General features: G+C 36.0%; 1 protein-coding gene and 1 long non-coding RNA gene across 3 annotated transcripts; both read left to right on the top strand.

The window, feature by feature from the left end:
- Positions 1-918: 918 nt before the first annotated feature.
- UNE10 (basic helix-loop-helix (bHLH) DNA-binding superfamily protein) lies at positions 919-5,831 on the top strand. Of its 2 annotated transcripts, XM_028070094.2 has the most exons (6): positions 924-1,247; positions 1,360-1,981; positions 2,837-2,938; positions 3,038-3,103; positions 4,489-4,875; positions 5,470-5,831. In XM_028070094.2, the coding sequence occupies exons 1-6, from the start codon at positions 1,147-1,149 to the stop codon at positions 5,551-5,553; spliced, it is 1,362 nt and encodes a 453-aa protein (XP_027925895.1). In that variant the 5' UTR covers positions 924-1,146; the 3' UTR covers positions 5,554-5,831. The 2 variants fall into 2 exon arrangements, with proteins under 2 accessions (XP_027925896.1, XP_027925895.1); XM_028070095.2 differs by lacking the exons at positions 2,837-2,938; positions 3,038-3,103 and having other exon boundaries at positions 919-1,247.
- Positions 5,832-6,335: 504 nt separating this feature from the next.
- LOC146886330 (uncharacterized) lies at positions 6,336-9,387 on the top strand. Its single transcript, XR_014995185.1, has 2 exons — positions 6,336-6,588; positions 6,697-9,387. It is a non-coding gene; the product is annotated as an uncharacterized LOC146886330 (long non-coding RNA).
- The last annotated feature ends 1,336 nt before the right edge of the window (positions 9,388-10,723 follow it).

Raw genomic sequence — 10,723 nt, 5'->3', positions numbered from 1 at the left:
AATACACCTATATAATTTATATATGGATGAAAAAAATATGTAGATGTTCTTAGCAGGAATTGTGGAGGAATCTTTGAGGTGGAGTTTACATTTTGAAGGTCGAATTGCTACTGTTAAGTAATGAGGATTAGGCTAGGATTAGAGAAAAAAATCTACTTATAGAAAACTTTACGATACTTAAACGAGTAAGATAGTGAGAATCTATAACTATATATAAAGGAGATTTCCTATTTTGTATCACATTTCATAATTTCAACTTTACCCTTTACAATTTAATTATTTATTAAATTTTTAAAAGTTAACGGTTAATTTTACAAGTTTTTATAAAACTATTTACTTATTTCTTTCTTCTTTTTTCTCCTACTATTCATCAACAGTTATTTTTCTCATATTTTCTCCATACATTTTACTTTAATTTTTATAAATATATTTTTATTTTGTTCATTATAACATTATAATATCATCAATTATAAATATAATTCAAAAAATGCGTACACACATACGCGATAGCGCCTGTGTTTATCCTAGTATGTGATAACGAGTATAATCGGTATGAAAGTGATAGTGTAAGTTTTTAGTGGTTGGGCTGTATTTATAGGTTTTTAAAATTTCTTAAACATATATATTTAACATATTCTGTTATTTAAAAATAATTTATAAGAGGCTTAATTTTGAAAATAAAAATATTATTTAATCATGATATATTATGTTATAATATTATTTAAATATGACAAAATATAATAATAAAAAAATATCTTATAAAAATTTAATTGGTAATTTGTTAGAAATAATATTTAATGAGAGAGCGTAAATGGTGATGTTAACCCAGGTAATTTTGGTTATGAAAAGTGGTGAGAGAGAAGAGGGTATTTATAATTGAAGAGTATTATGAGAGAGAAGAGCGAATAGGAAAAACCGAATCGTTGAAACGACAAAGCAGAACTGACTACTCTCCGCACAAAACTCCCCCACCTTCTCACTCCAATACATATGGACTAGATTCTCTCTTTTCCCCTAGTGAAACCAAATCCACAAGCTCCTTTTCCTCGCTCACTCCTCTCATATTAGAGGGTCACACAGATCAACTCCTCTCATAAACACAACAATCAATCTTTTATTCCCACCACCAAAACACACACTTCCGCCATGAGCCAGTGCGTTCCCAGCTGGGACGTCGACGACAACCCTCCACCCCCAAGACTCTCCCTTCGCTCCAACTCCACTTCCACTGCCCCTGATGTCCCCATGTTAGTTCTCTTCTTTTCTTTATCTCTCTCATTTACTCCATTTTTTTTTTTCTTTTTTTCTGCTGCTTCGGAGTTGCTAATGATAATTCTCTGCGTGGCTTGATGAGTTCAGGTTAGACTACGAGGTTGCGGAGCTGACATGGGAAAATGGCCAACTTTCTATGCATGGCTTAGGGCTACCGCGTGTGCCGGTGAAGGCCCCCACAAGCGCCGCCAATAATAAGTACACATGGGAGAAGCCTCGCGCCGGTGGCACCTTGGAGTCCATAGTCAACCAAGCCACCAGCTTGCCCCACCGTGGCAAGTCAACGCTGAACGGCGACGGCGGCGTGTACGGGAACTTCCTCGTGCCGTGGTTAGACGCCCATGCCGCCACGGCTAATACGGTGACGATGGACGCATTGGTGCCGTGCTCGAAGCGGGAGCAGAGCAAGCAGGGCATGGAGTCCGTCCCCAGCACGTGCATGGTGGGGTGCTCCACACGTGTGGGGTCGTGCTGCGGCAACCACGGTGCCAAGGGACAAGAGATGAGTGGGAGGGATCAGAGCGTGAGTGGCAGTGCCACGTTCGGGAGGGATAGCAAGCACGTGACCCTTGACACGTGCGACAGGGAGCTTGGTGCGGCTTTCACTTCCACCTCTATCAACTCTCTCGACAACACCAGCTCCGCTAAGCACTGCACCAAGACCACCACCGTTGACGACCACGATTCTGTTTCCCACAGTAAACCAGTGGTAACCTCTCTCTCCCCCATTTCTTCCTCGTATTTCTATTTTATTTTCTTATCTGTTATTTCTTTATTATTATTTTCCTTCAACAATCCTATCAACCCAAATTAAAATCAACCTTAGTCAATTTCGAATGATTTTTCTAGGAACTGGTCAAACTCTAATTTCTAATTTTTGTAACTCATATGCGCATTAATATGTATATATTGCGTATGCCACACTTGTATTTTTTTTTCTCCACATCTATGTATGGCCTCTACTAACATACGTTTGTTCATGCACTACACTCGTATACCTTTATTTTACTTTGAAGTTTCCTTTTCTTTAATAGTATTTCGCTTTGGTTCGTAAGAGAAATATAAACATCATTTTTCTTTGATTTTATTTTTACCGGAAAATTTCTCTCTAATAATATATATTTTAAATTTCAGTCCCTTTAGTTCAAATATTAGGCTCGCAATTTCAATAATTTCAGACTTATTGTAAAACTATACTATTTTTGTTCATTTCTTTTTACCAAGTTATTTATTATTGACCTCTCCTAAGTCTAACAAAAAGTGTGTAAAAAAAATGAGTCTCCATTTTAAGCACTACAAAAATAAAATTATTAGTTCCTATGAAAATAAATACGATAAATTTTTTTTTTTTTAAATTGAATGAATTGTTTAGAAAATTAACATAATGATATTTTAGATTTTGGAATATTTATTTCGTGACTAAAATTGAAAAATACCAATATGCTACACATATAATTAATTTTAAGCGTTATGCATGAGGATTTAATTCTATTTTCCGAAGCAACTGGTTTTGTTTTTTACAAGTTACATTAGTTTTATGATATATGCATGTGAATTTGTAAAGGGTGAAAACGGGGACGACGAGAAAAAAAAGAGAGGAAATGGAAAATCGTCGGTGTCTACTAAAAGGAGCAGAGCTGCGGCTATACACAACCAATCTGAAAGGGTAAACGTTGAATCCCGTTTGCAAGTTGCTATAATGATATTATGAGAACAAAATCAAGAATTTGTTGTTCATTGGTTCATTTTTGCATTGGCTTTTCAGAAAAGGAGGGATAAGATTAACCAAAGAATGAAGACATTGCAAAAGTTGGTCCCAAATTCCAGCAAGGTATATAGCATAGTTGCAACTAGTGGGGTGGGGTTTTGCTGAGCTAATCATGATATTGTTTGTTTCAACTTTTTTTTTTTTTTTCATCGAAATCGTGATATTGTGTATGTGGTATCTGAGCCAATTATTTAGTATCTACTGGTCCCAAATCTGTGAGAGAAACAGTTGCTATATACTATATACTGACATAACATATTTCTTTGCCATTTTCACTTTCGTAGAGTTCAAGTAGCGGTCCCCTGAGGATTCGATAGCCATTATAAATACCATTTCACACTGGATCTCTCTCATGTTTTTGCTTTCCATGTTCTCTGATTCTTCCCAGTAATGAAATAGTTTAATTCTATCAATTTCACGTAAACTACACTTTAATTTTAATTTGTAACTTGTCTTTGATTTTTATCCAAGGCCTAAATTATAGACAGTCGTGGACACACAAAGGAAGTTAATTAACATGGCCCTACCTCTCTCAAGATTTTTTTTTCTTCTAAAAGTCATGTACATAATATTATTGTTGTTATTAATATTAATTTTTATTATTTTAACTTGACTTTGAGCTCTTAGATCTATTATTTTGACCTCTATATGCACGTACTTACATTTTAATATATATGATATGTTTTTGTTTGTTTATTCTTGACTTTTCTTATTTATGGTACCGTCCTTGTAGATAAGGTATCTACTTTCATGTCATTTATCATACATTTCAAGTAAAATTTAAATGTTCAAATTCTTTACATAATATTCTACTACCTTTGTCCCTTTACAAATGGTCCACCCATTATTGGTAAAATACCAAAACTTGTAAACTACTAAAAATTTCGTAACATGTGATGCCATCAATTTAGTTAGTTTTACACTACATATAGCTACACCTGATACACTAAAAAATTTTACATGATCACTATTGTTTTTGATAAAGAAAAAAAAGACTGGAATGTGCAGTTATAGAGTCCACAAGAAGTGGAATTACTTGTTTTCATGGTCTGACAGGAGGCTGTTTGGTGAAGAGGCACCCAACTGCTCCCACAGGAAACCCTTTCCAGTGGTAGGCCCTCATGTCAATTATACAATAAACACTAAAACAACAAACATTTTCCACCAAAAACATACAAATCAAAGACAAAGATGAGGGAGAAAGACAAAGAAAAAGAACCCATACTTAACCATATCATATATAGACAAGGGAAAGCAAAGAAACATGCAATGTTGAGTACATCATATTTATGGATTAATTAATTAACAGAATTAAGCAATATTAGCTAGTTGAGTAATAGATTCATCATATAGTTAACTGCTTTTGCGTGGCTTGCTATGGGATTTCGTATTATGTATTATGGTTTACATAAACATATATAGACTTGGATTTTGTTTAACTTATGCAGACCGATAAAGCTTCGATGTTGGATGAGGTGATAGAATATTTGAAGCAGTTGCAAGCACAGGTGCAGATGATGAATAGAATCAACATGTCATCCATGATGCTGCCATTGACCATGCAACAACAGCTTCAAATGTCTATGATGTCTCCGATGGGCATGGGATTAGGGATGGGAATGGGCATGGGGATGGGAATGGGGATCGACATCAACTCCATGAATCGTGCTAACATCCCTGCCATCCCTCCAGTCCTTCACCCTTCTGCCTTCATGCCCATGGCAGCGTCGTGGGATGCCGCCGCCGCTGCGGCCGGAGGTGGTGACCGATTTCAAGGGAATCCGGCCACCGTCATGCCTGACCCTCTCTCCACACTTTTTGGATGTCAATCACAGGTAACAGATATTTCTGAGAATTCTCAAACGAAGCAATAAATAAAAAAAAAAAACAACTTTATAAACTTTCTTCTCTTTATTAGAATAATATTCTAGTTTGATTTTTTATTTCGTGATGAAGTTTAATCCTGTGTATTTTTGTATTGGTCGTATTTATTGCGGATAAGGTAATAAGTTCAAATTTCTTACAATGATTGATGGCAACCTGGTTTTATCTGATTTGGCTGGGTACTGAATTTGTGAGGCAGGAATGATAAAGGTTGTAGAAATCAGTCAAATCGAATTGATTGCATCATTAATATTGGGCACTGGTTTGTTAGCACCGTGACAAATACTCATAAAACAGTTGATTTATTGATCTAGCTTTGACCTCACCAATCTCCTAGATTGCAATCTTACAGTGAAAATCACCCTTTTGATTATTCTTTGTGCCGATTGAAGAGCAGACGCTAAATTAGAATATAACTCCATTTTCGGTTCATGGTTCCTTTAAATGTCTTTAGTTATTTTTTTTAAAATGACATGTACTGATAAATCAATGATTTTTTTTCTTAAAAGTATATAAATATAATAAAATTGAATAATTATTTGCAGCCGATGAACATGGATGCATACAGTAAACTTGCTGCGATGTATCAGCAGCTGCACCAGCCTCCAGTTTCTGGTTCGAAGAACTGAGCTAGGTTATGGAGTATTGTTCTGGTGTGATAGTGTTGAGCTACAAACAAGAATGTCCATACTTATTCTTTGTGAGAATATAAATGTGTATATTAGCTCCAAAGCAAGCGAAGGAAAACAATAGCACTATAGATACACACACTCTTTTCTTATTTGGGGTTAGTAATTGTTAAGATTAGGTGGCTTTCTTGGTTATTTTACCTTTATATGTATGTTCATATCATTTGCAACTTGTATAACGTCTTTTGCTATTTTATTGAATAACGGCTTTGGTCTGATTCATACCATATATAATAACTACAATTCACATTATACCAATCAATTTCTATATATATTATTCTGACACCTGAAACCTTGAACTATTTTATTTAATTTTTAAAATTGACTAAGCATTGTTAATTTGGTTCTATGTTAGACCATCGTAAATTTTCAAATTAATATATGGTGTGTAACACTAACTAATAAAATATCTGATTGTTTTTGTCAACAGATTGAAAAAAAAATATCAGTTCTATTCTAATGAGAAGTTTAATCAATTTTTTTTTTTAAATAATATTAAAGTATATCGGTAACTCAAAATTAGTTTATTAGAACATTTTCAAGTAACTTATCTTGGTTATTATTTCAAGTTGAATCTAAGTTACACTACAAAAGAAAATTTTTAAATAATAATTAATTTTAGTGATAAAAAATTATTAGTCATTATAGTAACCTATTTAAATACCAATTTATAAAATAAAAAGTTTGTAATTACTAAAATAGTCACTATTATAAATAAAAAATTATAATTGGTTGGTAATGTAAGGCCCACTAAATTTCTTTTTCCTTTTCTGCCCTAAATTAAAACGGATTCCCTAATGTAATGGGCCTAAGGTTGGCCTAATGGGGATTCAGATCCTAATCTACCCTAATTCCATTCTTTCATTCATTTTTCAGAAAACACGTTCCTCCTTGCCTCCTTTGCGCAGCCACAACTCTTTGCTAGGGTTAGTCGTCAACCTTCTTCAAGCTAGCTCAAGCCAGATTTCGCTCCACGTAAGTCATTCCTCAGCTCATGATTCCCCTTTTTTGGGCCTATTTCTGTTTTTACCATTAGGGTTTGGTAGTAACTCATTCCTTTTTTTGTTTTACCGTTTCTTTCAGCTCTTTGGCCATCCTTAAGACAGTCGTGCTCACTGTGTGCGTGTTGGAGTGTTCCTGATGAGGCCATCGGCGCCATTGATCGGCGGAAACGTGCTCCGTTCGTTGGAGATGGCCTCCAATCGTCGATTGTTCGGTGGAATCGACGAGGAAACGCAGCGGAAGACTCTTAAGAATGGATTCGCTCTCGTTCTCACACGGAACTCACACACACTATATTTGGAACCCTAGGAGGAGAAATCCTCTTCTAATGGAAAGGGGAGCTAAGACGAACGGTGGGAGTACTCTCAACCAAACTAACATTCATCAAAAGCTAATCTGTTACAGAGATGGATCGGCCTTTATATACGAAGGCAACCATTAACAGAAACAAAACAAAAAAGAAAGGAAAGCCGTCATCTAACAAGAATCCTAACGGCAAAGATGAAGGCGTGAAGTAGAAGCCCTAACTACAAGGGTTAAACGCGTGAAGGTGGATGGAACAGAACCCTAGCTCAAGATTGAGGTTTCACGTGAGGGTTGTTACTGAAACCCTAGCAAAGAAGAAGGTAATCGTGACCCTAGCAGAGTTTGGGTGCACAGCACAAATGATTCTGCTCTGTCCGTGCTGAATTGGAAATTTGGGCTGCAATTTGGTTTCAGCCCAAACGGAAGATGCTGTTAAGTGTGTGGCCGCATGGTTTTCTTCATTTCACGCTATGTGAATAAATTGGGTGACAGATTGAATTGGAGGGAGCCTTTGTGCTGTACGTTGGTGTGCGGGATTTGGGCTGCTCGAGGCCCATTCATCAAAGATGCAGAAATTGGGCGTGAAGGAGAAGGTGGACCGCAAGTGCAGCCAGGATCTTGGCCCACATGATGATGCACATTGATGGGAAGCATTGGTGTGTTGAATTGGGCCGCAGGCCCAATACCAAATACTTTAATAATTGGCATCTTGGAAAAGTGAGCTGCATTTAGCAAAAGAAACCCAATTAGAACAAGTTTTATTTAAAAATTAAAACAAATTAAAAGAAATTAAAAAATGAATAGGCCTAGGCGTTGGCCCAATGCTATGAGCCTTATTGGGATCACATCAGTTCCGCTAGTTTGTTTTCCAGGTACGGGAGGCTAGGGTTCGCCCTCTCTTTTGTGTTGTGTTGTTTGTGCTACTGTTTCATTATTTTAATATGCTTGGTGTGTTGATGCAAACCTGCATATGGTAGTATTGAGCCATTTGTGACTTGTTGAGTGTTTGTGCACGAAAGAATAGTGGTGACCACTGGTTTTCTCGTCCAAGCGAGCATGTCTCGCCTAGGCGAGATCAACAGAGGCTCGCCCAAGCTGCTTCACACGAGTGGTCGCTCAGGCGACCCATGTTGCTCCTGAGCGAGCGAACATCTCGCCCAAGCGAGAGGGGTCTCGCCTAAGCAAGATCCCGCATGAGGTTATTATTTCTCCTTCCCGAGCCCTCGCCTAGGCGAAGGGGGCTCGCCTGAGCGAGAATCTCTCGCTTGAGCGAGACCCTTCAGCCTGAGCGAGGAGCTGGGCGAGGGCAGTGTGATGTGTGATCGTTTCCTTGAATCTTTAATGGTTAATGCTTGCTTGGATTTGAGTATAGTGTTAAATGCATGAGACAAATAAATATACATGAGTGATGTGATTCATGAATTGTGAATAATGGGTTTGGCATGAACTTAGCATGTGATCTTAATGAGGTTGGTATTAAAGTGGCATGGTAACGAGATGAGTTGGAATGGTATATTCATGGATGGAGTATGATGAATTGGTATGGATTGATCTGGAACGTGAAAGGGATTGGTTATAAAGATTGATATAGTGTATATATATATGTATGATAGGTCTTTCTTGATTGAATGAACATGATTGGTCGATGGTCAGTGCATAAATCCTTGAGATCTCTAGGTGGGATCTTAGGGTCGTGCTTTAGTGGTCGGGACATAATTCCATGGCCCCTGTTAGTGGGTGTCCATGGTGGTGCCCCATCTATATGGTCTGGTAAGGATTCAAGGTAAGGTTGCATCCTAACACTCTAAGGAGTTAGTTAGTCTCACTTAGAGCGGACTGACTCTTGTGGTGAGAGTAGTAGGAGGCCTGAAACTCATTAAGGGCTAATCTTGTGAGTGAGGGATTGATTCATCGTAACACTTGTAACACATAGCTCGGGGGTGAGCAAATGTATCCACCACAAGTGCAAGCATCCGCTGAATCCGACCAGACTATATGTATCTGGATGAGTCGAGTCAGGGTCTAGTGTATTTCCTGAGAAAGTCATAACATGTTGGATGATTTATAAATACTGCTTGAATTGGGTGATAGTATGTAATTGCATGATAAATTGATTTCTACTATAGCTTACCCTATTATTTGTTGTTGTATGTTCTGTGGTGTGATCTTTTCTTTTGTAATGATCATCAACTTGTTGATGTGAGCAGAGGTGAGAACTCCCTGAAATAATCAGGGTGATGGAGGTTCCGCTGCATAGTCCGCTTGGACTGGATCTGTATCTTAATGGGTTTTCTTTCTGGGCTATGGCCCATGTATTAGTTTACTGTTTTAATTTCCTTTGGGTTTGCGGTTGAATGTTGTAACTGGTTTGCTTTGGCATCGTGGTGTGCATAGGATCTTGTAGGGGTTGTGTTTAATACCCCAGGACTGTGCTGCTATACTATTTGTTCGTGACGTTTCTTTTAATTACGCTTATTAATTAAATGGGACGTTACAGGTAAATTTGTCACTAATTAATTAGTGACTAATTTAGAAACTAATTTCTTTTATAGCCAAAACTTTGATAGTTAAATTTTAGAGACCAATTACAATTTTTTATTTATAATAGTGACTATTTTAGTAACTAGTAATTTTTTTATTTTGTAAATTGGTATCTAAATTGGTCACTATAGTGAGTAATGTTAACACCCAATTTCGTCCGAGTAAATGCATTTGTTTTGTTAAAAATAATAATAATAAAAAAATAATATATAAAATAATAATAATAATAATAATAATAATAAATAAAATAAAATAAAATAAAAAATATGTTTTGATTGATGGTAGATTTTTTTTAACTTTAATTCTACCATGGGAAAAAAAGAAAAAAAGAAGAAGAAAAAACCAAGACAAGGGAGAATCTAATTTATTTTTAATTATCGCACGCTTTTAATGAGCCCAAATGTTTTGTACATATTTTTACCCCCATTGTTTGCTATTTACACTCTTCACATGACATGTCAAAAAAGGACGTTTCATAATTTCTATTTTTAGAGAAGGGTATATTATTAGAAGCAATTTTTTTATAATAATTTGAATAAGTATCTTGCATTTAAACTTATGTGATGTCTTTTTTTGCGTTGTCAGTCTAGGAAGGTATTATTTTAAATAGAAGAAAATATTCCCGATAATAATGCTTTTAGAGAATGGTACGATTTTAATAGTTAAAAGAAAATATTCCTGGTATTAATTAGAATCAATTGTATGAAAAATATGTTATGATTTGATCATGATCTTTATGTGACGAAAAATATGATTCTAGTAATTACAGGCAATATTTCATTAATAATTATTATCTAACACTGTGGATATATGCGACTATTTAATTTCTATAATATGTTTCATTAGGATCAATTCCTTCCTCATATATTTTATTATAAATAAAGACTAGGATTTCAGTGGTACCCAAGGTGCCTATATAAGCACAAAACTTCTCCAATGCAAGACACACAGAAAACAGAACAAAATTCGAAAACCCCCTCTTCTTTTTATTATTAGAGCACACACACAAAAGGGGTCACCTTACTATCCTTTCGGTCAGTTTTGCTTGTTCGTGTCCTGAAAGGTAAACTCCCTTTGCTCCTAATGTTATTCATGATTCTCTTATAATATCAAATGTATGATCGATTGACCTATTGTATGATTAAATGTGTTTGGGGTTCGCACTTTAAATCATTTTGGGTTTGTCATTGATATGCTCAACCCTTCTCCTTCCTTTTATTTGGAAGTCCATTTATCTTGATAATTAAAAATGTTTCTTTTT

Source organism: Vigna unguiculata, chromosome 5 (assembly GCF_037176805.1).
Source record: "Vigna unguiculata cultivar grain cowpea cultivar isolate G323 ecotype 2 chromosome 5, ASM3717680v1, whole genome shotgun sequence".
NCBI lineage: Eukaryota > Viridiplantae > Streptophyta > Magnoliopsida > Fabales > Fabaceae > Vigna > Vigna unguiculata.
This window is presented reverse-complemented; position numbering and strand designations above follow the sequence as displayed.

Excerpts from the sequence above, each read along its gene's own strand:
- UNE10 (XM_028070094.2), top strand. The coding sequence starts at position 1,147 with ATGAGCCAGTGCGTTCCCAGCTGGGACGTCGACGACAACCCTCCACCC. Across the intron at positions 2,939-3,037 it reads TACACAACCAATCTGAAAGG|AAAAGGAGGGATAAGATTAA; the intron begins GTAAACGTTGAA and ends TTGGCTTTTCAG. Across the intron at positions 4,876-5,469 it reads TTTTTGGATGTCAATCACAG|CCGATGAACATGGATGCATA; the intron begins GTAACAGATATT and ends AATTATTTGCAG.